Source organism: Panthera onca, chromosome C2 (genome assembly GCF_046562875.1).
Source record: "Panthera onca isolate mPanOnc1 chromosome C2, mPanOnc1 haplotype 2, whole genome shotgun sequence".
Classification (NCBI taxonomy): domain Eukaryota; kingdom Metazoa; phylum Chordata; class Mammalia; order Carnivora; family Felidae; genus Panthera; species Panthera onca.
Genome location: NC_138347.1, coordinates 69,630,148 through 69,658,070, shown reverse-complemented (window position 1 = coordinate 69,658,070; position 27,923 = coordinate 69,630,148). Strand labels below are relative to the sequence as shown.

Below are 27,923 nucleotides of genomic sequence, written 5' to 3'. Positions count from 1 at the left end.
ACCCCTCCTCACTCTCCCTTCTCTTCATTGTGTCTGTTGCCCATCATCCAGGCCAGTAGCACCTATGATGTGCAGCCATGCCCTGTGGGACTGTACTCACTTCTTCCCTGTGATTCTACCACCACTCCTTGTGGACAATCAGGATCATCCAGAAACAAATGCTCAGTCCACAAGGCATGAATGCTTGTGATCCTTGGTGGGGCACTGCCATCATCCCAGCCCCTGCTGGAGATTCTACAAGGGAAGTCTACAGAACTCAAGAACTGGCACCCAGAGTGATGCTGGTGCACCTGTAGCTTGCCCTCAATTACATCACAGGCCACCAAACTTTTCTTAAAGCTCCAGATAGTAAATATTTTAAGCTTATGACTATCTGGACTCTGATAAAATTACTCAACTCTGCGATTGTAGTTAGAAAGCAGCCATTGGGGCATCTGGGTGGCTCAGTTGGTTAAACTTCTGACTCTTGATTTCATCTCCGGTCATGATCTTACAGTCCATGAGTTGGAACCCTGTGCAGCACTCTGTGCTGACAGTTCAGACCCTGCTTAGGATTCTCTCTCTCCCTCTCTCTCTGCTCTTCCCCCCACTCATGTTCTCTCTCTCTCTCTCTCTCTCTCTCTCTCTCTCTCTTTAAAATAAAAAAACTAAAGGAAGAAAGCATCCATTCACACTACCTATAGCAGGCTGAATAGTAGCCCCCCCCCCCAAAAAAAAATATCAGGTCTTAATCCCTGGAACCTGTAAATGTTACCTTATTTGGAAAAAGCACCTGCAGATGTAACCGAGTCAAGGATCTTGATATGGGAAGATGAGCCTGGCTTAAATGACTGGGCCCTAAATGCAGTTACAGGTATCCTGTAAGAGGGAGGCAGAGGAAGATGTGCCACAGACAGAAGAGGAGAATAAGTGTGACCACAGAGACAGAGATGGGAGTGAATGCTGGCAGCCACCAGAAGCCAGAAGAGGCAAGAAGTGAGTTCTCCCATAAGAGCTTCTGGAAGTAGCACAGCCTTGCTGACAGCTTGATTTCAGACTCAGTAAACTGACTTCATGGCCTTCAGAACCATGAGACAATGAATTTCTGTTGCTGTGTGCTACCAAATTTGCGATAACTTCTTACAGCAGCAATAGGAGACTAATACTGCCTGAACAAACGCACATGGCTGTGTTCCAGTAAAATTTTACTTATAAAAACAGGTGGCTGGCCCACCAGCTATAGTTTGCTGACCCCTGAATCAGACAGTAAAAGATGCAGGTGCACAAGATGGGTTGGAGAGAAAAGTTGGAAATAAATATTTGGAAGTCATTACTCAGAAAAGTAAATGAATGGATATAAACATTCACTTGAGTTCCCTTTGCCAGGAAGGAGAGATAAAGAGGAACCAGAAAAAAATGTTAATGTCCTCTCTGTGATCCAGTCAGAGACGAACCCAAATGAAACCTCTGGGAATGTGTGAGGTGAACAGACTCCTCCAACTGGACCATCTCCCACAAGGACCTTAGTGGTGCATGAGGGACCTCACAGGCCTGGGATGGTGGGGTGAGGTAAGGTGTATGTGTGGGGGCTGTGAGGTGAGAGGCACCCACCTGTGGTGGTGAATGTCGTCCAGAGCACCCAGCTAGGATCAGAGCTCTCCCTCCTCTTTCTGCCTGCCTCTGGAGCAAGGATGCAGCCAGGGGCTCCTGAGTGCCACCCCATCCCCCACTTCTCTCTCACACACCAAGAAGTGACTGCTAGCATGCACACGTACACACACTCCTCCAGGTCTCTTATAGAGCAAAGTTCCACAAACACTCACCAGACACGAAGGCCACTTTTTCCTTTAGGATGGGAAGGACATCAGAAGCTTTCAAACCATCATTCCGAAAAGATCCTGTGGGATGACAAAACAGAGGAATCAGGGTGAAAGAGGTCAACTGGCTGAATCCCCGGGTACCCCCCTCCAAGGCCCAACGCTATCATGCGCCAAAAAGTTGTGCCTTGTTCAGGTGCTACAGCCCAGCCCAATGGAGCAGGAGAGGGTCCACAACAGGAAGGACACTTCCACATGATGCCAGGCCACGCAGGTGTCCCTTCCAGGGAAAGGATGGTCCAAGTTGCCCCCACCACATATACAAAGCTCCGTGCCTGGCAGGCAACAACCACAAGCCCTGCTGCTGTGAGCAACTTGATGATGGGGCTTTTTAAAAGCCACTTTTGTACCTCTTTGCCTAGCATGGTGTCTGGTACACAGTAAGCACTCAGTAAACATCTATGGAACAGGTTTATTAATATCAAGATGGACTACAATGCCCTAAATAATTGTTTATTGCTTTTCCTCTACCTGGCACAGTGACTTTTAGTCTTCATTGTACAAATGGGAAAAGTAAACCACAATATCCCCAAGTGGGAAGCTAAGTTGAATGCAACAGCCTTCTTCCTCCTCCCCCTCAATGTCACCCTCACCAGTCCACAACAGACAGGAGGTGGGGAGACACCAATCTCCTGGGAAGGAAACACACTCCCTTCTCCAGCAACACATTCTCTGCCTAAATTTCACTTCTCAGCTGCAAAGTCCCTTCTGGGGTCCAGCTGACTTCCTCTTAGGGGGTGGGAGGCAGAGGCCTGGGGCTCACATAGAATGGAATATAATGATGTGCCTGGAGAAACAGCCTCAAAGGTAACCCAGCCCAGTGTGAGTGCAAGGTGTGTGGGAAGACAAGCCTCAGCACACAGGCACAAAACCCCAGGCCAGCCCACTGTGCCCCCACATTTAACCCGACCACCCACAAGGACTCTCAGGGAGAGCCAGCCCACACTCTGTGAGCTATAACTGGAGCCTCTGCTGTGTATTGCACACATGGACCCCAGAAGAGAAGAGGTTCTGCATCGGCTCAGTGAAACAGAACCAGAGCCCATGGACACCTGCTCCAGTGCCTTTCTCCACTTGGCTTACTCCCATGTGGTCCCAATCTGACAGTCCACAGAGAAATGTACTGGGGAGGATGGTCCCACTCAGGACTGTCTCAACCTCTAAACATTGACTGTTTCAAGAGACGCACCTGGGAATTCTGGCAACAGCCCAGGATTAAGATCACTGCCCTAGGGAAGGGAAAATGAGCCAGTTGTATACTCAACCAGAGAGGAGGAGAGATGTGTCCTCAGAATGCCAGTTTCCACGGTCAGGGGTTATATCCTAACTCCCAACAAATTTCCAACGTGTCTTTGACCATTTCACCTATTTCTTCTTCATTTTTCACTAAATGAAGACAGTGAGCCTCTTTATTCATCATTTGCTTCTCTTCATAAGCTGGCTCAGAGTGCCTGATTCTAGAATAACCAGCCACAAGGCTCACTTTGAGACGGATGTGAGCAACAGAAGAAAGAAAACACCATAAAAAAGAAAGCTCTAACTATAAGCATTGTTTTATACTTATTATCCTTAGTTTGTACAGATATTTACGCTCTGACCTTATGTCCAACACAGAAAAACTATGAAATCTCACTAGTAGAAACTGCTTAAGATCAATATAAATGATTACAAAATTTACAAATAGATACATAGGGTTTTTTCATCTTCACACAATAAGATGCTTGGGCTTCCTTGGTGGAAAAAAGTCCTATCAGTCTTTACCAACTAGACAAGGATCATATTGAGCTAATGCATGAATTGTTTGTGTAGAACGATGCCTTTGCATTAAAATAGCTATTTTCTTTTTTAAAATTAATTTATTATTTCTTTAAGTTTATTTATTTTGAGAGAGAGATCGATCAAGGGGGGGAGGGGCAGAGAAAGAGAGAGAGAGAGAGAGAGAGAGAGAGAGAGAGAGAGAATCAAGCAGGCTCCACACTCAGTGTGAAGCCTGATGTGGGGCTTGATCCCATGACCACAAGATCATGACCTGAGCCGGAGCCAAGAGTTGAATACTCAACCAACTGAGCCACCCAGGTGCCCCTAAAATAGCCTATTTTTATATGTGAAATACACCTTTGTATCCATCAATTTTAAAACATTCTCCCCCATATTACTACATTTACCATTAATTTCTGTAGGAAAAAAATTTAATAAGAAAAGTTAAACTTCAGTCTTTCAAGTTATTTACAAGTTCAAAACGAGCAAGGCCCAAACGAATGAGATTTCACTGTATGATGAGAATCCACATAACCCTCTTTTCTCCTAAACTCCTGTCTTGTTTTTCCCACTGCTTTTCCTCTCCCTTACTTCCCTTTAAGTGTACAGATGGCTCTAATTCCACGAAGTCCTCAGGCATTAAGGAAGAGCATGGAATTTGCTACAATGGAAGCAAAAGGTTCCCTATACTAACCTCTCATCGCTCCCATGCATGAAGTGAGAGCAAGAGGGAGCTCTGAATTCCATCCCTCACACCCCATTCATCATGCCCCATCTCTTCCTTCTCCCCTCCAGACTCCAGGGCCTAAGAGAAAGGCTGGGGCTTGTCCATGCAGCTTGCAACCACTGGCCAGAGTAAATGTCTGTATCTTGGGTTGGGCTGGTTGGTCTAAGATTCCTAGGGCTTCCTTTTCCCAGGCTAGTCTTCCCTGATTTGGTTCAGAGACAGCTGAGTTATCTCCCAGGTTGTGAGTCTACCATAAGAAAACCTGAAGTGTCTGGATTTATAAAATCCTTAAGTAGGAAATAATCGTTTGCAACAACAACAAGATTTTTCACATTATAAAAGGATTTGCTCCAGGGTCTCTTTAAATAAAACTTGCCTTAATGGTCTGAATTAGTTTTTCACTTGCTAAAAATTGAATTACAAACAACTTTTCAACAATATATGCATTATGTAAAGCCAAGTAGAGCTAAACTAATTAGCTCAGCAGCTCAGAAGTTGGTGACCTTGAGTAGAAAACCTATTTGCACCAACTGAGGGTCCTATGTATCAATTCTCCCAGGCCCTTGTGAAACCAGCTGTCAGCATCTATAATAAAGGGGAAGTCCACTGAAAACTAACTCAAACAGGACCAATGAAATAGAAACATGTTTTCACTATCAGGTACATGTCTGGGCAGACTCATAGAAAATGTTCAATAAACATTTGATGAAAGGATAAAGAAATGAATGAAATGGTAACCCTTTCTCAAATGACATGCACAAGGTCACAGGCCTCATCTGTCACGCGAAATGCTGGTGATCTGGGTAGAGGACCTCCAGGGTCCCACTCAGCTCCGATAGTCTGAGATGTTTTAAACTTTTCTTCATATTTATTGGCCTTTAAGATCCTCAGATTATCAGATCAATATGCTTTGAGAGAAAGCGCTGGGAACAAAGTCCCTAACAAGGTTCAGTGTGTTTTTGGGAAGATAAAACAACCCTTCCCTGACCTCCCAGCATATTCTTTTCTAGGAGTCAGCTTAGGGATTGGGATGCCTAGGACGCATCACCCCGTCCTGTGGACGGCCTAAGTTACCAAAGTGGAAGGCTAGTGATGGAAGAACGTCTGTGAAGCATACATACCTTGAAAGAGGCAAGTTATTTGTATCTCTGAAGTTGCTGTCTCTGATACAAGGTATATTTGATAATAGCACTATTAGACTACAAACTCTAGACCAACTGTAGATTAGCTTTCCCCTTTAAAAGGAAAGCCTGTTGAAACAGTAGGTCCCTTGCTAACTCTAAAGAAAGCCTGAGAAGCAATGAAAGTCCCTGTGCCCTTTGGAGTTACTGCAGGGAAAAAAGAATCCGAGGGCACCCTCACGGACCTGACCCAACGTCAGTTTCGTGCTTTCTCTTAAGGACAAAGGCATGCTTCGATGGCATTCAGCACACATCCCACCCCATTTGTGTCCTGCTGCTGTCAGAATTACAAGCCTGCTGTTTGGTTAATTAGCAAAGTTGAAATGCTCTGCATCTATTAGGGAAGTAAAAATTACCACTGCCATCTCCCCAGGATCTCCAGCATGGGACTTCTCCAAGCCCCACTTTTGCCTCCTCCTCCCTCCAAATGTGTTAGGCTTACATCGCTGCTGCCTGTTCCTCTTCACCTCTTCCTAGTCAGGCTTCCCCATGCGGGAAAGTGCCCATCTCCTTCACTCTGGGCCCCAGCCTCTGCAGGGCCCCACATGGCAACAGGAGGACTGGCCCTTGGGTCATAGTCCCAACCCCCACACCACCCCCATCTGTCATTTCATGGCTCCAGGATGGCAGTGAGCACCCTAGGGCAGCTGGGTGCCTTGTGCTCCATGCTAGCCTCCCCTGGCAACCCTGATTTCAACAAGTGAATACACAAACAGCTAACTGTTGAGCATTTGGAGGTGCAAGCTGCCAGGGTACCCACGGATTGCTATTTCCTTTTGGTTCTCAGCCATACCCCCTTAATGTGCACTTACTTAGAAGTTACTGTTAAGTTTTCTAATATTGTCTCATTGCCTCGAGTGGGCCTGAACCTGTTTCATCAATGCTCAGGTAGGCCTCCACTTCCTCTTTCCAGTCCATGCCTGTATGTCCAGCATGGGAGCCTCGATCAAAGTGGCCCTGAATCACTGACTGATCTGCTGCACAGAAGACATTTGGTTTGCAGTTGAGAGTTCCAAGAGCTCTTGGGACCAAGCCTTACTTTGGGTATAATTTGGACTGCTTCCTATTCCCAGAGTCATTCTTTCATCAATTCTTTATTGAGCACCTATTATGTGTGAGGCCTTATGTGAGGTGTGGAGGTACTTAGATAAATAGGCAATGGACCCTGCTCTCCAGGGGGCTTGCAGGCAGAGACAGACAGATATGTAGACAGGACAATGAACTGTTATTAGAGGCAGGACATCATCTGTACAGAATATAAGGGGCCTCAAAGGAAAGGTCTCCTAAAGGTGAGTCCTAAAGCCCTGCTACTCAAAGTAACAAGCATCACTTACCAGCTAGAACCTTGCTAGAGATGGAAAATCTAGGTCCCACCCCAGCCCTACAGAATCAGAACCTGCATTTTAACAAGAAACCCCAGTGATTCATATGCATGTTGCATTTACAGAAATCTATACACTAAAGTATGTCTTTCTATTCCAGAATTGCCTCAGAGGCATAGATCCATAAAAACATCCTTCTAGTCTAAATAGAACTTCTAAAATATAATCTAGTGCTACCCACCACCCCTCCTACCTCCACTGTGAGAAGACCTCTCACCACCGCCCAACAATTCCAAAAAGTCAGCCACTATCCTGGAACCCATCACCCAGACTCAGTTCTGCAATAAAAAAACCATTGAGGAGATAGATAACTTTCCCCTCCAGGGCACCAAGACTGGACCATGTCTTGTGTTTTTTGGCACTAGGAGTGGTTATGAATAACACCTGTCCAAACTGCTCAGAATTTTGGTAGCTTAAACCACTCTCTCAGGCATCAGATAGTTTAATTTCACAACAAATCTTCCTCACTAACCCAATCCTCAGATCCCTGCTTTCTCTAACTGCTGTCAGTACTATACATACATTTATAGACCAAGACGCCATCTCCAAGATGACCCTGGAGAGCAGAGGAGCCAGTCGGTTTATGCCTCTTCAATGCACCTGCACTCCCACCCACAAGGTACAAAGCCCTGAACACTGGGCAATACTGGATGAGAAGCAGAGGAAAGAAAGGTGCCCACACCCTAGGGAGCTCCATGTCTAATGAGAACACAGTGCAATTCTCTCCCTTGGAGGGGAGACCCAATTTTTGCCCTCTGAGAGTTTCCAGCCTAATAAAATACCTACTGCCCAATTCCCCTGAGACCAGGATGCTACCAGACTTTGTATGAAAAACGATTTAAGATTCTGAGGTTCTGACAAAGACCCTCCCACGCTCCCCCAGCCTGGCTGCCCTATATCTCCTGTATCCTAATTATTTGTGCCATTACCTACTACCTTACCCAAACAGAAACCTGGGAGGCCTTCTAGACTCCTCCCACTCCTACATCCCAAATATCATTTCAGTGCTTGGTTCTGCTGATTCTACCCATTCAATCTTTCTGGAATCCATCATTTCCTCCATGCAGTTTCTCTGACCTTCTCCTCATGTGGAACCATCCCTGACTGTGCCTCCTCCTCTCTCTCTCCTGAAAGTCATTTCTATGTTTTCATTCTTTTCACCATTAACAGATTCTGAAACCCTGGAGGCAGGGACCATGTCTTACTCTTTGCCTTACCTTAACACTCAGCACACAGTGCCTGTCATGCAAAAAAGGCTCCAGATATACTGGACAAAACCAAGCATACACAGGTGCTAGAGGACTGAGAGCAAGAGTGGGGAGTAGGAGGTGATTCATCAGGGGGATGGCTCCCCTGAGGAGGTGATCTTTGAACCAGGGTTTGAGTAAGGGTAGGGCCACAGAACAGTGTCCTGGTGGCAAGCAGCAAATGCCACAGCAGAGAGGAGGGGCGAGCTGACCCTGTGCCAAAGATGGAGAGAGCTTACGGGGTGAACAGAAAAGTAGGATGAGGGAGTGATGGAAAAGAGGGCATGGAGGTGGTGGCTGAGCTCCATGATCACACTCTGAACTGATATCTCAGTAGGGTGGGCTCCTGGGAAGGCATGAGCAGAGAAGTGGCTGCAAGTGCCATTGGAAGCTCAGAGAGCTGGGACTGCAACAACGCAGCACAGGCCAGAGCTAGGTGGAACCTGGCTGGTCCTGAAGGAAGGCTGTGGTTCCAGAACAGAGCTGGAGCCAGGAGGCTCTGACCCCAAACCCCGTATCACATTCTGCTGTGCAAAAGGTGGGGGAGGATGGGACATGTGGCCCTTGCTGAGGTGGGTGCTGGAATATGAGGATGGGGGCCACTAGAACTTTGTCTCTTTTTATCTTCTGAAGTTCCAAGAGAGGCAGGAAGAATGCTTATCTGTGAGGTACCTGATGTGAGCTGCCAGGCCAGTAGGAGGCTGGGAGTTTGAGTAAGACCATAATAAGATGCAATGTGGCACTGAATCATAAAAGGAAGAGACTTAAGGATATGATCCCTTATGTGTAGGACTAGATGGGCAAAGCCCTGGGAGAAGACACTGTCAGTACAGCTGTGGATGGGAAGGAAGGGATTGGTGGGTGGGAGCGATTATCTTCATTCCCCTCACTATCCCTTCTCTCCCTCACCTCTTTCCTTTATTATCACAAGAGAAAGAGAGAGGGGTGGCAAGAATGAGAGGAAATGGGTAAGAGCAAGAGAGAAAGAGCTGTTGAGAAACACACACACACACACACACACACACACACACAGAGAGAGAGAGAGAGAGAGAGAGAGATGGAGGTGAATGTCTTGTCTCCTCTTTACAGATGCTAACAAGCTATTGAGGAAACTGGCTGTTGGAAAACTCTTCCAGAGACTATAAATATATTCCTTAGATCTCTAGTTAAAACAACTGCCACTGAGGCAGGAAGTGTGTGCTAAGAGGAAGGAATAAATCTGGTAAAGAAAGAGACTGGGCAGCTTTGTGTCAGCAACAGAACACACTGTGCAGTGTGGAGCTCCACCTGCCTTGCCCCACCTGGGGATCCATCTGCCCACAGCACAGCCTCGGTCCCTCAACACTGACACCTGCAAATGTCAAACCAGCCTCAGCAGCAACCTCCCTCACTTTTATGGGAGGAAGGACGGTGTAGCAGAGCTCTCCTCCTCCCAGGCACTTCTAAGAGAAGGGCATTCACAAGCCTCAGCTAATCTGATTTCAACACAGAAAGGAGAAGGGAAAAAACAAAGACAAGGGCTCCTCTTTTGGCAAATGCTAAATACTAAGCTTTTCCAAGCAAACTGACTAGGTCTCATGCAGCGGTCAGGAACTTGAGATGACAGTAGCCAGACTGGGTAGTCATTACACCAGGGAGAAGCAACGTTTACTTTCTCTGAAGTCTGATTTGCATTTGTTCATCAGTCCCCACAATGACCATTTCCTGCCCTGTGCTATGATGAGCTGGGTATCTTGCCCAGGGTGCCTTCCCCGACACCTCCCCTGCCCAGGCTATGCTGGCTCCTCCTTCTCTGTCTGTCACATGGCAGACCCCTCACTGTTGTGTCATCTCCACTGCAACATCTGGATCCCTTTCGAGACCCTAAGCTCCAGAGGTCTGGGCTGGGTGTTTATATCTGTATCTCCAATTCCTAGTACACAGCTTGTGCTCAGGAATGCCCCAGGACAGATTCTTATTCACCCACAGTGCCATGATGCCCTCCACACAAATGATGCTTACTGACTGCTGTGCCTCTTTCTCCCCCAGGCCTTCTCCCCTGCCTATTTCTATCCCATCTTTATCTTTTTTCTCTCTCTGGCTTCTGCATGAACTCTAATTGTGGCCAATTTCAATATTAACTTTCTAAAGTCAATATTAGATATAAAGGCCTGGTTAATGGGCTACTTTTGAAGAGCAAAATTTTGTAACACCATTGCTAAATTAGCTGCATTAGAGATCACTATTAATTAGCACTTTAAACATGTGGGTAACACCTCTGTAAGCCCAGCTAATGAGCAAACCGTTTCTGTTTATTCTTCACAAGATTTAATATTAGCTGAGTTGAGACCTCAGCAGCAATGCACACAGGCTCACTTGCCCTCTCCCTCCCTCCCTCCCCAGAAAACTTGACAACATTTGGTGTTCTCTAGACACAAGAAAATGGCCACTTCAGAAGTGATTATATCTGCCCATCACTTCTTAAAAACAGATTCTTTGCTAACTGACTAGGTTATTTAAAGTGCTCATACCTCATGGAGGGTTGTGACGGTTGTAGATTTATTGTCTTTTTGTTACAGTGAGTATTACTCTTGCATGAGTTCTCAAAGTAACACAGAACATTAGCTAGTGATGAATTAGTCAGTGATGAACATGAATCAGCTGTTGAACATTAGCAGTATATTTGCTTATATAATATATTTAGAGAGAGTTACAGAGATACTTAGAGGTGGAGGCGGAAGGTATGTGCTGTGATTCAGACATATAAAAGGCTCACTCCTTGGGACCCTCACTCTCAGTCCCCCTCCCTCTTCCCCAGGTGCATATCAGTAGTATTTGAATTTGAATTAATTTTAATTTAATCAGGACATGACTTTAGGTTAAAGATGAAATTGTTGATTTGAAAATGCATCTTTGGCCCCTGTCACTATGGAACAGCAGGCATGCAAACATGAATGGCCCTGTACTTCCCCTCACTCTGCCCTGCTCCCCATAGCTGGAAGTTCAGATGTGGGTAGCAGTAAAGCAGCAAAGGATGACTGCAGAGCTCAGAGCAAGAGACCTCATGGGGAGCTCCTAAACCAGTCCCCCTCACCCCAGTCCAGAGCTTCTCCCTACCCCTACCTCCATATTTTCTGACTCTATAGCTGTGCCACTCTTGCCCTAGTCTCACTACCCATCAGTGGAAGCAATGCCACAAGGACATAGTGGGCACAGACTGGACACACATCCACTGCAGACATGGGTCAAACACAAGCAATGACCAAATAAGCAAAGAGTAATAACCAGAATTGCAGAATTGCAAATGCAGCCTGACAGGTGAGAAGAGCTATGCCCAAAGGTCATATTATTGAACAAATTTTAGCAAACAAAAGCACCTTCTCTCACTTCAAGGACATGTATGCTGCTGTCCTTGGTCCTGAGCTAGTTGCATAGTTGCTACTCAGAGTGACTGCTCTCCAGCCTGTCCGAGGATATATGAACCAAGTGAGAAAGAGGCAGAGATGAAAGAGACCTTCAGATATATCAGGGAGATAAACAAATATGAAGAAATGTTGAAGGGACATAGACATGGAAAGATTACAGAAGATAATACAAAGATTTGTTCTGGTATTGTTTTTAAATAATCGCAGGGGTGTCTGGGTGGCTCACTCTTGATTTCAGCTCAGGTCATGATCTCAAAGTTCTCATGAGATCGAGCCCCCCTTGGGATTTTCTCTCTCCTTCTCTCTCTGCCTCTCCCCCACTCTCTCTCCCTCTCAAAATAAACATTTTTAAAAATAATTAATAAATAATAATTGTAGTAACCCAGAAAAAAGTCTATGCATATCACACACACACACACACACACACACACACACACACACCCCTACACCTCTCCCAGGGAAATGAGACAGCATGAACTACTTATGGATCCCAGTACTATGTTTTTCTGGCTGGTAATCTCTGAAGTAGATGGATTGGCCATGGAAAAATTTCTAGAGTTTAAGCAATTTTTAAAACTTTCCTTAAGTTATTGCCTTGGGTATCTAAACACTGCCCACTTCAGTTCAAAAATATATATTTAGCACATATATGTTTCAGATAAAATTCCAGTCACTATGGGTACAATGATAAAAAAAATGTAGAGTTCTGACCCCGCTAAGGGACTTTGAGTATAGGAGGCAAATCAGGCACATCAACATGTAATTTTAATATTATATAAGAAATACAATGATAGAGGTACATATGAGAGATAAATATTCATAAGAGGCCTAATAAAACTCAAGCTCTAAGAAATTGTCTAAAAAGTGAAAAAGCAGTATCTAGAGAAGAGGCAAAGGGTTATAGGATCCTCAGCAAGGTTCTGGACCAGATAGGATACTGGTGAGAACCATGATCTCTCTGGTAGTTTTAGGGGAACAGGGAGAAGAGTAGCTAAGACATGTGGTTTTTCCACCATGACCTAAACCTTCTCCAGAGTAACAGAAGGATGAGTTAATGTTTGCCAGAGATAAGCAACAAAGCTTCCTCTGTGAGATAGTAAGCTTTCCTAGGGCAGGCACATCCTGAGAGGCAGCTCATGGCCCTGAGTAAAGCACAGCTCTGCATTTAGACAGAACTAAGCTTCCTCTGTGAACCTAGCATAACCAGGAGCCAGCATAAGCTAGGAAAGGACCAATTTCAAGAGAGAGTCTGACTCATGATGTCTGTTATTTCTTTAGAAAGAAGCATAATGATGTCAAGTGCTAAATAGGAAATCAAAGTAATCCAAATACCTCACAAAGCTAGAATCCTTCTCCAGAATTCTGGAAAAAACAAGAAGCTTGTGTGTGTGGGGGGGGGGGGGGTGGTGGTGGTGGGGATCTACAAAGGGTTGCCTAGGTAACCCTCAACTGTGCTTACCAGTGCACATACTAAGCCATACAATCCAGGACTACCTAATAAACCAAAGCAAGATTTCTAACCCTGCCTCAAGATGTGTGGTTGGGGAGGACCATAAAGCTCGTGAAACTGCATGCAAATTATTGCGTATGTGTCCATAAGTGCCCATGTTTTTGAGAAGAGAATCTGTGTAATTCCAATTTTCATCTGATTTTCAAAGGGGTCAATGACTCCCTAAATGGCTGAGAACCATTTGTCTAAAACAAAGTAAAAAAAAAAAAAAAAAAAAAAAAAAAAACGCTATAATCTCTCTTGAGTTCTAACCACTTCATCCTATAATCCAGCATCTGACTCACTTATGGCACACTTTCTAACACTCATAACCTAGATGGGACCCAATCCTGTGCTTGGGCTGGCAGAAAAATTAACCAAGAAGAAATTATCTAGATTCCATAGCTTGAATAAAAGGCAGTTGAGGCGGATGGTAGGAAGTCAAGGCTGGGTACAGGACCAGGACCCTATGCTCTAAGGATGAGCTCAACCAGAGGTGGTTCTCCCTCACTGTGGAGTTACTGAGAGCCAGAAGAAGTGAAGTTAAACATGAAAGGAGTTTTACAGATGCCTAGGCATTGCCTTTCCTGGAAGCCTTCCTAATAGAAGATTGCCCAGCCTCTAACCCCTGCTAGCAGAGGGATAACAACTTGACTCAAGACCCTTCCTGACTCCATGAGGGGTTCTGAAAAAAGTTAGAGCCAGCAGAAGGGGTGTGCAAATTTATTTAACAAGATCCCTTGGAGGCTGGATCATGGTGGGATAAGAAGGGGGTTCTCAAGTGTTCCTACTCAGGTAGCCACAGAAGAGCATGCCTGGCCACTATTTGCTCAACAAGCTATTTTTTGTATAAGATAGTAAGCTTTCCTAGGGCAGGCACATCCTGAGAGGCACTTAATGGCCCTGAGTAAAGCACAGCTCTGCATTCAGACAGAACTAAGTCTGACTCCCAGCTCTAGCACTTATTAGCTGTGTGCCCTTAGACAACTTACTTAACTTCTCTGAGTCTCTGTTTCCTCATCAGAGATAAGAATACCTACCTCACAGGCTGTGGTGATAATTAAAGGACAAAATGTACTTGAAGGCATCAGACATATACTGATGGCTAAGTAAACATAACACTCCTTCCTTCTTCCCTGTTCATCTTAGCAGCATTAACATGGGGCTTAGTAAATAATACGTGCTTATTAATAAGTGTTGATTGTGTCAATAAACAAATGTAAGTGTACACGTTAAGTGAATAAAGTAAATTCAGAAAATGGCAGCTAAAAACTGCCTCCTCACCTTCCCACTACATGCCTGTAAGCCATGATGCTCACATTCATCTGTGTGGTTCCTGTGAATTTTTATTGTTTTTCACCCCTATCCAATCTAAGCTTTTTGGTGAGCATTCCAACCATTCCTGCTCCCCTAGCCAGTTTCCTCAGATGCAAAGGAAAACCTCCTGTGCCCAAAGGAAGATCAGCTGCTGATTGAGCTGAATAAGCACTTGCCCCTTCCTCCTGTGTCCAAAGGGCTATGGTCATGGGCATCCCTCCACTCTGATTCCTATGTGTTGGAGACTATAGCTGGCCAGTCTTATTCCTTCTTCCCCAGCTCCTCTCCCCCACTGCCTTTATGAAGCTGGGTTCCAGACAAAGGTGTATGGGTCCAGGTGGCATTTCTGAGAAGTACCTCCATTGCAAATGCATACCACTGTTGGTAGCCCCAACATCTACCCATAGGTTAACCCTTCAGAGCCCCATTAAGGAGTCCCAGCTGCCTGCAGGGAAAAAGAGTAAGAGTCCCAAAGAGTCCATTCCCTGTGGGCCTTTTCCTTGGCTGGCCTTGAGCTGTCAGGCCATTGTGAATGGGGAATTCACAGAAGAAGAAAAGCTAGAGGTTGTGGAGCTAGGTGTGGATGCACAGGAAAGTGGCAAATACAAACTCAGGTAAGCCAGACCTTCAAATCCACCTGCTAAGTAGAACAAATGGTCCAAAGCTGCTAAAATTCTCTGTACTATGCTCTCTGAAGCTATTTTCTCCATCAATTCTCCAACACTTTGAATTTTTTCCCCAGTAATCTGGGCAGATTACCTCCTGAGGCTGGGAAACCTGGTCCTCTTTGTTCTTTTCCAGCTTCTCATAGAATGGGAGCCCCTGCCATGACAGGGAGCCATGAGTTTGCTTTATCCATGAATGAATATGCACATGTACTCAATACACAGATGACATGCTAAAGACTAGAAGAATGTTAAAGTAGAGTGTAAAGATGCTTATTATGGCTTTATACTATTGGAAAATCACACAAAATCTAAATGTTCATCCAGACAGGATTGGTAAAGTAATCCATGGAATATCCACTGTGTGTAGCCATTAAATATGACACTGTGCAAGAGTAATTAATGCCATGGGAAATTTCATGGCCTACTGTTAAGTAGGAAAAATAGATTATAAAACAGCATGTACAAACTTATCCCAATTGTAATATATTAGTATGTGTCTGTGTATAAAAACTGCATACACACCTATACATACTGGTTATCTCTGGAAAATGGGATTATGGCTGATGTGAATTTTAATGTTTCTTTAATTTTTTTGTTGTTGTTGTCCAATTTTTCTTATTTATTCTTGAAATAATGCAAGAAGAGCAAATTCCCCCCTTTGTGTATTAGTCTTTCATATACAGGATCTTTGTATAATATTCATGCACTTAAAAAGTTTAATAATTAGGTTGTGGTTATGATACCATCTGCAAACAGCATTTTAAAAGTGACCTTATTTTAAGTTTAGGATAACCATGTTCCACAGCTGTTTACTCTATGATATGATTCCATGACAAATAAAAAAAAGGCTACCATTCATCACAGATAGTTTTCTTACAACTGAAAGAATGAAGTCCAAATAAGCTGTAAAAAGAAAATTAATTTTTTGTTAAATGTCATTTAAAGATTTGCTGTGCATGCAAATAGAGTTTATCTCAGGAATGCAAGACATTCAAGAAGACTCAAGTAAAATTAAATTCAAATAAAATCAACATGTTTTTGGATTAAAAAGCTAAATATTATAGCAGATATCTATTGAATGAATCTCTAAGTACCTATTATGTGCCAAAGGGATTTTTTACTAGACTTCCATTTGGAGGAATAAATGGGTGAAAGTAATTAAACATTTTTTAGAAAAAAAAAGATGAATAATGGCTGGGCTTGCCCCACTAGATATTAAAATATACTTTTTTAAACTACATTATTAAAAGGTGGAGGAGACACAAGAATTAACATACAAATGAATGGAGTCTGATTCATAGACCTAATACAGATCTGGCATATTTAAGAACCTAATAGATGATAAGGAAAGAATCTAAAGCAATGAGGAAAAGACAAATTATTCAATAAATGGCACTGGAAAAAAGGACTACTTGGGGTAAAATAGTCAAGCTCATCCTCACAACCTTATACCATACACCAAAATAAATTGTAGACAGATTAGAAACCCAAATCTTAAAAATGACATATAAGAAACATTTTAAGAAGAAATATGGGTGAGTAAATGTAACTGATCCCTGAGTGAAAAAAGAGTTCTCGAGGCATAAAAGCACTAAAAGAAATCAGAAAGGAAAATATTGACAATTTTTGTGTATGGAAAATTTTAAACTACACGTCAGAGTATAAACAAAATTTAGAATGCAAAGGACAAGCTGGGGAACATATTTACAACAAATTTGACAGAATAAGGATTAATACTACTCCCTATTTGAAAAACAAGCAAAGAATAGACATTTCAAAAAAGGAGAAATGGCTAATAAACATAAGAAAAAGCAGTCAACCTAATTACTAATCAAGGAAATGCAAACTAAACAATGAGATGTTTTAAAATCCATTAAATCTGCAAAGATTTTGAAAAGGCAATAATCCTCAATGCTGGCATGAGTCCAGTGTTAGCCCTCCCTGCCCATAGTTCTGCCAGTGTAACCTTTCCAGAAAGCAATTTGGCAATATGAATCGTGAATAATAACACCATGCATAGCCAATGATTTAGTAATTCCCCTTCTGGATGTCTATCCTGAGGAACTGAGGAACACTGAGGACAAATACTTGAGGACAAGGAGTTTTAAGCAGCACGTTTTATTGTGGTCTCAAACTGCAAACAACTTAAATGTCCAACAGAAAGGGATGAGTTAACCAATGTTGAGATAGCTATAAATGGTTTGAATAATTTATAATTTCATAGAAGAATGCTCACAATATGTAGAGTAAAATATTGTATTTTCTAAATATCTAAATATTTTCTAAAATATCTAATGATACATGTACTACATATGTTAGGTTGAATCATATGAAATTTGAGACGTAACTTTTTTAACCTTCAGAAATAGCAATTTGGTATGATCCCAAATATGGATATAATGTATTTCTGGGTTGTGGGATTACGGGGATATTTCCTTTTCCTCTTTATACTTTTCTATACTTTTCAAATTTTCTACAATGAATATGTATTAAAATGTTAAAGTTGTATAATTACATGAAGATCATATAAAGAAACACCCAAAACTCAAATCTATATTAAACTATCTCTCCTTTTTCTCTTGCTTAGAGTTTGCAGTCCTCTGCCTCTTTGATCTTTTTATCTCCATGCTCTTCATCTTTGTCTCTCCTTTGATTTATTTGCATGTTCTATAATTGGTTCTCAAGTTAATCCCTAGAATAAGAAGCAGGGTCCTAGAAAGAGTCTGACCTGGGCTGTCAGTTCCCTTTCCTGTAGGAAGCATTCTCAGACCAGGCACAAGATTCATGAGGTTTCTACTGCTCCAATGTAGCCAGTAGAAGGACCATAATTAGTAGAAGGACCACAGAAGAAGGCAGGCAGCCTCCTCATGGGGAATCCTCTCCACTCATGTCACTGCCACTCCTTTAGGGCTGAGACTAAGGTTCCTGCCCCTGTTCTATGGGAGGCTTGGAAGAGGGTATTGCACAGCTTTCCTCCAACAGCATGTTGGGAAGAATTAATCCCAGTGCCCCTCCCCCCCAAGCCTGACATCTTATTGTGCTCTATATTCTTCCCAGATGTCTGTTGGGAGTTCTCACCCACTACATGATGAAGACTCATACTTCTTGCTGACACATCCTCTCCCAGTTCCTCTTGACTTGCCACTCACGAAGCTCTTGACCCCATGGAGTGACAGAAAGACTTATAGTGAGATGATCAGTTTCAACTCATATCAACTTAGCAATGTGGGGGAGGCTGCTCCTTCTCCTTTGATTTCCTCAAGTGGATATTTCACAACTACCCCAGTTAAGATTAAATAAATTCAAGGTAAAGCAGTTGCCAAACTGCAGAGCCCCATACAAAAGCCAGGTATTAGTTATCATGTCTGTATGGTAGCCTTTCTGTGGAAGCAATTACAGGTTTTATGCCTTTCTGATCTTGAAGTCTGCCTGTGCTTTTAGGCTCTAGTTAACCTTCCCACCACTAACACCATCACCACCAACTTCGGAAGAGAGACAGCCCCCTGTATTGGTGACACAATCAGAGAAAGCCTGGGTCATCCCATGCCTACCTACCCTGCTCTGGTGTCTCAGCTCTCAGGATAAATGTGCTCATGGTAACCTTGAACTCTTGGCAGGCATTAATCTGTAGGACAAGTATGGGGCCAGAAGTTGAGTAACTGTGTGGCTGTGTTCCCTTTCCCACTTGGGGAACACAGGGGACATGGTTCCCAATGTGGGGTGAGGTCTGTATCAAAGTAACTAAAGGCACTTCCTTGAATTCCTACATGTGTAATTGTCTCAGAACTTGCACTAGGTCACTCAGATGAACCAAACCTGGAAAGACACTCTCAGCTATTCATGAAATGCCACCCCTGTAGAGTCCTGTTCTAACCACTTTCTCTTCTGACAAATGAATATAGCTTTGAAACCCCTGTAATGCATAAAGACTGCCATCCCAGGAGTGGGGTCAGGGTTTCCATCCTCAACATCTTCACCAGCCTCCCAGAGTAAAGCATCACTTCCTCTCACCTCATCTTCCTACTAACTTCATCCAGAAAGAACTCCTAAATGTGTCCAGTGGCTTTACAAACAGTGCATGCCAGTGAGTTGAGCAGAAACAATAACCTTCCTTCTCCTCAGAGCACTGACAAAACATACCCCTTCCTAGAGGGGCCATCAGACGCCAGAACCGAGCAGATCCAAATGGAATGCTAGATCTAAAAGTCCTTACAGAACTGCTAGCCCTTCATTTACAGTAAGGAAAACTAAAATCCAGTGAGGGGAAGGCACTCAAAGTCAGATGGTAAGTCTATAAACCCAAATTTAGTCAAGCATTTTCTGCTTCACACCATATGGCCTGAAGAGTATTCCCACTATAGATGCATTCATATTAAAATGCAAGGATGGGTAGATGATAGTTTAGATCTTTGCTACCCAACACAGTAGCCACTAGCTATATGAGGCAATTTAAATTTTCATTAATTAAATAAAATTTAAAATTCAGTTCCTCTGTCATATTGGTCATATTTGAAGTAGCTAATGGCTATCACATTGGAGAACATTTCTATCGTTGCAGAAAAGTTCTATTGACAGTGTCAGTCATATAGATGATAGATATCCAACAAATGGTTAAGTCTGTGTCAAGAGCTCTCTTGGAATGTACTGAGAATGTTTTCCATATCCTATAACCAATAACTGAATGAGTACAAAACAGTCCATGATATAGCCAGTGGGGGGCTGTATGGACCAAGGGTCCATAAACATAGATTTGCCATCTAGGAGAGCTACAGAGATGGCCATCCTTGGTTTAAGCACATAAATCTAGGGAAGAAGCAAGTGGCTTCTGTTTCCACTTATTTTTTTTAAAAAGTTTTGTTTGTTCCTTTTTTTAGTGTTTATTTATTTTTGAGACAGAGAAAAACAGAGCATGAGCAGGGGAGCGGCAGAGAGAGAGGGAGACACAGAATCTGAAGTAGGCTCTAGGCGTTGAGAGCCCAACGCGGGGCTTGAACTCACAAACCGTGAGATCATGACCTGAACTGAAGTCAGACACTTAACCAACTGAGCCACACAGGCGCCCTTGTCTCCACTTCTTTCTTTAAAAAGTGTTATTGTTAACTTTTGAAACTTGATCAAATTTCCCAGTGGAAACCAAAGCTTTCAGCTATTAACTGCCAACTTTCATGTAGATGCCTTTGAGCTTCAGCCACTTTGGGAGGTAGTTATGCCAGAAAACCAAGAATTCTAAATGAGAAGGTTCCTAATGGGAAAAAGTCTTCACAAAGCTAGAGCATTTTCAAGAGACAATTTGAAACTTACATGTGTACTCACTTTGTAATGTCCAATTACCCTCTATTAAGCCAACAAAAAGCTGAATGGTCATACTGGAAATCAGGCCATCAGGCTATCATGCTATGGTGAGAAGCCAACCTGCCCAATGGCTTCTGAATCCCACAGTTCAACACAAGGTAGGGTGAGAAGTCATTCAAAGGACTGGGTGAACATTCTGTCAAAGAAAAAGCCCGTTTGCAAACAGATTTGACTTGTTCTGTTCTACTCAAAATTTTGAGTAATAGATTAAGAAAATTACTGCCAGGGGTACCTAGGTGGCTCAGTCAGTTATGTGTCGGACTCTTGATTTCGGCTCAGGTCATGATCTCACAGTTGTGAGATTGAGCCCTACATCAGGCTCCACGCTGACTGTGGAACCTGCTTGGAATTCTCTCTCTCCCTCTTTCTCTGCCCCTCCCTTGCTCACACACACACACACACACACACACACACACACACACACACATTCTCTCTCTCTCAAAAATAAATAAACTTTAAAAAGAAAATGTCTGCCAATAAAAACTTTACAGATGTAAAAAATCCAGTAAAGACATCCTTTTTAATATATAGAATCATTCATTAAAATGGGACCAAAGGAGAGAGAAATTAGCCGCTTACAGAGATTAGAAAAAGACAAGGCCCCCTGGATATTTTTAACACCTGAAGTTCTAACTATACACAAGACAAAGAAGGGAACTACTCTGAGGCCCATTGGCTCAATTAAGAGTGATTTATACAATTAATGCTTAGAGCTAGTAACATACTCAATGAACACTTGATTTCTTTCTATAGGCTATGGGTGTATTTTTGTATTTGTTCACATCTTGCAGTGTAAAATAATTCCTGTTGCTATTTCAATTTTAAGACATTTTTTATAACAATAAGGTTATTTCTTGTTCTAGAATACCCTAGCCCTATTTTCTACATGGAAGATTCATCAGTGTCCAACACACACAAAAAATGTGACTGTTCCTCAGTTTTCCCATTTGCAAAATGTAAGTAACACCAATCTCATAAGGCTATTGTGAGAATTAACTGAGATTATGTTCATACCTTGTGACTGGTAGATTGCAGGTGTCCGGTAAGTGCTAGGTGATTGTGTGAATGAATGAATTAATGAAGTGTCTGGACTGTGTGACTGACTTGTCACTGGGATCAGCTGTACAAACCTGGAAGCAGTCAAATTGCAGAAAACCATTCACAATTTAAGACACAACCATCCACATGCTGTCAGCTCCTGAAATTGAAGATACAATAACTAGGAGGAAATAAGCTTCCTCCAGAGAGCTGCCTTGCAAATTCAGACTACTGCAAAGGTAAGGACATTACAGTTCCCATGGAAAATAATCTTCCCTTCAACTCTAAATGTATCTGATTCTGTGTTTGTGCAGATGGCAAGAGTAGTCAACAATCTAATCATGCTAGCTTTGGGGCTCCATGACTAAAATCCTTCCGTCAAAATCCATATGTATATTTGGAAATGTTCACCATCCAACTGGGGCCCAGGCATGCAAAGAGCAACTCAGTGATAGTTCTGGTACTGTTCCAGACAAATAATGTTCCTGACCCAGGAAAGAACACTACACTAGGAATCTAAAGACCCAAGCTCTCTGCAAGCTTTTTCAAAGTCTCTTCCCTTTCTGGCCTTCATTTTCAACACCAGTAAAATGAACAAGCCAGACAAGCTGATGATTGAGACTGTCCCCTCCCTGGCTATTTCATTCCCTAATTCTGCTTTGCTGTAGAAGAGATCGTGGCTGGCAAGAAGTTACAGAAGGGGGCAACCCAGAAAGAAATTGAGAACCTCAGGGGTGAGAATCATCCTGGGGAGATACCATATTTAATTAATTGTAAAATGCATCATTAGTTTATGTACCATCAAGAAAGAAAAAACTATTGCAATTAAACTACTACACACCATAAACTGTAAGATGCAGAGACAGTAAAAATGTGGAGAGGAAAAGGGCATCTTAGAATCAATGAAATATGAGAACTAACTGGGCACTTGTTATACTCTAAGCATGAAGCTAAGTGTTTTACACATATTGTTTCATTTAACCCCAAAATAACCCTGTGACATAGAAATGTGCGAAAGATCAGCACTTTACAAGGGGTAAAAAATGAGGTACAAGGGGTTTACAAAATTTGCTTAAGGTCATCTAGCTAGTCAGTAGAAGAGGTGAGATTTGAACCTACAACTATTTCACTCCAAACTCTGTCTTCTTAACCCTTTACCCTTTGAAGAAAGGCTGGAGCATTTGATACAAAGTGAAAATGAGTTGTCTGATGGATATAGGACTAAAACACTAAAACTATCAGTATACATTAACAGAATTCACTAGGATAAAATACTTAGAACTGGAAGGGACCTTAGAAATAATGTAATATAAGCACATACTCTACAGGCAAAGAAACTAAAAAGCCCAGAGGAGTTATGTCATTTGCCCAAAGTTACACAGCCAATTGTGCCAAAGCTAGGATTCTAGAATTTTGCCCAGTAATAAGATCAAGATCACAAGTCTATATAGTTTCCTGAACCCACCCATTGCTGTCTTTTCAAGTTCTGGGCATTTTCCCATCTGTAGTCAATGATTTCTTCGTGACTTCCCTGTGATTACACAGGCAAGTTCCTTCAGCACTCCAGAATGCAGTTCCCTCAGGCCTGAGCTATGGAGCCATTCCCAAAGCAGTGTGTGGGGGTGGACAGGACAGCTGGGCTGGGTTCTAACGCCCCTAGCTCCAGCAACACAGCATGCTTGATTCCTCCATGTCTTGTAGATGAATATGTAAATTGAGCCTGATACCACCAAACTCACACAGAGACCATGTATACAACGTCCCAGTGGCACACAGTAAGTAGACAATGCATGACAGTTATTATGGCTACGACGGTTGAAGTAGGTTGGTGCTTTTACAATCTCCTCACCTTTCTTGACCATTGGTTCATATATGATCATCTGCTTTGCATTTTCCAATTTGAAGCACATTCTCTTAGATGGAAACAGCAGGAGCAGAACCACAGGCCTGTATCCTTGTCTTCATCTCCCTTTACAATAAAACAGCTTCTCCAAACAGAAGTTCAAACCCTCCTCTACCACTACTGTTCACAAGTTTGCCTCCTGTGGCTTTAATCCAGTTCTCTGACCTTCCTTTAAATGTTTGTACAAGGCCTTTAAAAATCAAGCTTCTTGAGGAAGTCCTTTTCCTTTTATGATTTATCCTACTTGTCTTAAAGTGAAAGCCAACCCCTTTCCAAGGTGTGGTCAGCCCTCAAGATATCATAGCCACTTGAAGCTCAAGGTCAAATCACTTTATGTTCAATCTTCCAACCATTGCAGGTTGACTGCCAGTACAGTAACAGCCCTTTCCTACCTTTTTAGGGATCTTTGTGCTTCTCATTACATACATGATAAAGACAATATGTAATAATTATGTTGCAGGCTGCCTGGAGAAAGGGCAGGCCCTCAAGCTGGGAAGGGGAAAATGCTAAAGAAGTTAAGTAACCAGGATGTGGGCTGACTTAATAGTCCTACTTTCCGTTCTAAAGACACCTAACTGGGGGAAGGCCTGTGCCCAGCCTCACTAGTTAACCACCCAAAAAAGCCCAGCTGCTGAAACCAGCAGGCATAACCAAGACACCCCCCAACCCAATCCCCAACCCCAGTGACAGCTTAGTTCACAAAACATAGGCTTTGTAAATCACACATCACAGGAGCCCAAATTTCAGCTGTTCTGCCTGGCTGTTGTTTTGTTCTTGCTGCTTTTGTGGGACTTTGCAGTAGATGTTTGCTACTGTGATTAAAGGTTACTACCTAGGTGCAGGCTCCCTGAGTGCCTTAACATATCTTATGTTGATTAATTCTCACAACTACCCAATGGGATATATATTATTTTCCACATTTTATAGGTGAAAACTAAAGATTCAAGAAATCAAATAATTTACCCAAAGTCACAGAGCTAGGAAAGGATGAAGACAGAATTTGAACTCAGGTCTGTCTTAAGCCTGTGCACAAAACCTCATACCATGTGGATCTGTCTCATCTAGTACCCAAGTCACTCTGAGTCAAGGCACATCCAGAGCTTCAATCCCTATAGGATTGGGATGTAGCCATGTTTGGTACAGCCCCAGACACAGAATTTGATGTGTCTGGGATGAGTCTCCAGCTCCTAAGTTTCTGTGGAGTCACAGATCGGTCAGACTTGGTGAGTGCCTCAGTTTCCTGATTAGTTAGTACCCTGCTGTTAGCATTCTGCTCTGAAACCCCACCTGAGCCATTAGGGTCTCCTTCATCCCTTGCTGTGCCCCTCTCCTGGCACTCCCTTAGGGGAAGGAAGTAGGTCTGACTCCCTGCACTCCCAAGTTACTGTCTGGGGGCCTGACAGGAATGGATGGATGGCCTCATGGTGTAGGAACACAGACTCACCAGACCCTGAGTGTTTCCTGCCACTTGTGAACTCTGGGACACCTCCCTCCTAGAACTGCCCAAATCTCCTTCCCCCACCTTGGATGGTGGCGCTGGCCTGAAGGAAACTTGCTTTTGTGATGCTCCATTGGATCCACTGTATTTCACTGCTGACTGTTTGCCTCTTTCAGACCAGCCCACAGTCCCTGAGCTCTCAGACAGACATTCTGTCAACCCTTTCAAAAGTGCCAATGCCAATCTTGTTTTGAAGTACGAAGTCAGTTTTCTTCATATAAGCAAGCGGCTAAAACAACCCATAAAAGACTGTCTGAGGCATTTCAGATAACAACTACAATTGGCTAAATTAAAATGAAAAGTCCCATGAAACTTCCACCCCACTGACTGTTAATGACATGGTAATTATAAACATGACGGCAAATATTATTACCAACTTCAAGTGTTAACTTGAAACCAGCTAGTACAGTCAGCAAAATGCTCCAGTCCTAGAAAGTTTGGAGAACTCATATAACACAGTAAATCCAACAACTGCAAATCTAACTTAAAATGAAATTTCTGACTGTGGGGGTGCAGATGTATTTCTCAAGGTGCCACACTACCCAGGACACACCTAGGGGCCAAGCTCAAGAAGTCTTCTGAGGTGACCTAGATTGGCCCATATACATTGTGGCAACTGTTTCCACCAAGCCATGTAAGGATGGGCCAGAGATTGGCCAGGTGCTCACCAAGCCCATTTGTCCTTTTGAAGGACACAACTCTGACATTTCCTAGCCTCCCTTGCAGTTAGGAGTACCATGTGACTGAGCTCTAGCCAATGGAATGTGGAAAGAAGTATTCTCTGCCACTCCCATGACTGGCCCACAAAATCATCCCATGCTCTCTCTGTCCTCTACTGGCTGGATGAGGTTCCAGGAGAGGGCTGTAAGGGATGGCAGAGTCACTGAATGGAAGGAGCTTGGGTCCCGGGTTGTCATCCAGCTGGGAACACCTGTAGTGGACTGCAATGTGAGAAAGAAATAAGCTTCTATTATATTACCCCTGATAATTGCAGATTATTACAGTAGTCAACCTATGTGGACCAATTTGCAGAGAACACTGACATTGCTGACATAATTTTTAGAGAAAATATCAGTGTGGTAAACTGGAAGAAATTACTTTTGATCTCCATTCCAAAATCTTCTGTCTGGTGTTCGTATGTTATGCAAGGGGTGAACACGGTCTCTTTTTAAAGAAACAAGTATATTTCAGTGATCTGGGTACAAAAACTGCAGGAGAACTTCAAAGAGGAGAACAATAAACACAGGAAAAAGGGAAACTTGGGAGGACTTGGCTGTAAGTTGCCAGTAGTCATCCAGCTCTCTACTCTTCTCTCTAAAAGAAACCACCCATGCCTCTGACAAACACATGTGAAAGTACCAGGCAAATTTTAGAGAGGAATATTAACACAAGGTACTGATCCCGAATCTAAATCCTTGGCCTTGTCTCTTACCCAGCCTAGTTCCGGTTGCATCACCAGCCACCATGAGGTGTTTCCATTTAGATGGCATCCAAAGTCCAAAATCTTCCAAGTTTTCAACTTTGTGTCTCCATCATGTTGGAGAGGGGTTTGAGCGCTTGCTTCACACCTAACATATGCCAGACCCATATATAATAATTATAATTATATAGTATTATATGTATTATAATTATAGTAATTACCTCACTAAATCCTCTCATATTCTTTCTTGAGATAGGTATCATTTCTAGACATCTATCTTTATGTCTATGTAGATATACAGACACATAAAGACAGATAGAGACATTATTTCCACAAATGTGGAAGCTAAGACTCAAAGAAGTCAAATGATTTGCCCAAGGTCACATAACTGGTAACTAGGACTAAAAGCATAATTTTCTTTTATGTAAACACCAAAACCGATGAGACTGCTCCCTTAAACAACTATTTACACCTGATGGTGTGCTGGAGCCTGCTGTTCTGGCTCCCAAGAGCCAATTGTAATTTTCAGGATTTTTGCCAACTGGTTGTTAAATAGGTTGGTAGCTTGAAAAATCTGCCACAAATAGGAGTATTTACACAATGGAAATCAGCAAATGCTGCAAATGGTACCGTCAGGGCTGTCATTCCCCCTTGGAAGCATTTACCAGCACATCAGTAACTACACCTTTCTATTTGGACCAATATGGCAAGGCAACATGGTCGTTTTATCGAGATTTCAGGAATAAGAAGTAGAATGAAATAGGCCTGGATTGCAGACTTGCAAGCAAAAACTTGTAAAAGTAAAGGCAAATGTTACAAAGACATAAAGGAATAAGGCAGAAATAAGTGTCCCTTAATATGGCTCAAGCTTCTGACAGTTCCACAAAGAGCTCTCCTAAGAAGCTGGTAAGAAACAATTAGGGAGAATGATTACTAACTATAGGTGGGGAGTTAAATTCTGGGGTAATGTGGAAAGATCTCAGAAGTTTAGTTTTAAACTAAGGAATGAGGGAGGCATCACAAGCCTCCTGAGGTAAATCCTGAAACGGGGACTTTTTTTTTTTTTAATGAACATAAAATTAGCATATTAATGCAGTAGCACAGATAATCCACAGCAGAAAATAAAATCGCATGATGCATTCCAAAGCTAAAGGTAAATGACTGGAATATTATCTTTGATCAACTGCACAGGATTTACCTTCTGCAATCAAAGTGCATCTTAATTAGCTACCCAATATTTGGAGGAAGGAGCATAGTAGCTTATAGAGTGTTTAGGAGCAATCAGCTTGCATCCACTTTTTTCTTCTTGAGTAAACATTCCACGTGTGGAAAATAATCTCCATGAAAAAAAAAAAAAGAAAGAAAAAGAAAGAAATTGTGTTTTTATTTGTGGCTTACAGCAGTTGTTCCCAAACATGCCTGATCATCAGCTTTGGTTGAGAATTAAAAAAAAAAAAAAAAAAAATACAGACTCTGGCATCTATATTTAAATACAGATTCAGTGAGTCTAAGAAACTGTATGTTTGCTAGAACTGAGCTGAAAAGACTCATAAAAGCATAACACCAAAACAATAATTAGGACAATTAAAGGATCCCAAGAAGAAACCTAAGTAAGGTTGACCACCAGACCCAAGAACAGCCAGGGAAGGGAAAACAGTTTGGAGAGAGGGTGTGAAGGGGATT

The 27,923-nt window shown here is 42.7% G+C and overlaps 1 protein-coding gene across 7 annotated transcripts in view; it reads right to left on the bottom strand.

The window, feature by feature from the left end:
• Nucleotides 1-27,923, bottom strand: part of KALRN (kalirin RhoGEF kinase) — a 668,576-nt gene that overhangs the window by 474,165 nt on the left and 166,488 nt on the right. For all 7 annotated transcript variants that reach the window (XM_060639748.3, XM_060639750.3, XM_060639747.3 and 4 more), the window contains exon 2: nt 1,803-1,877. In XM_060639748.3, the coding sequence (XP_060495731.1) occupies nt 1,803-1,877 (75 nt within the window). The remainder of the gene's footprint in view (nt 1-1,802; nt 1,878-27,923) is intronic.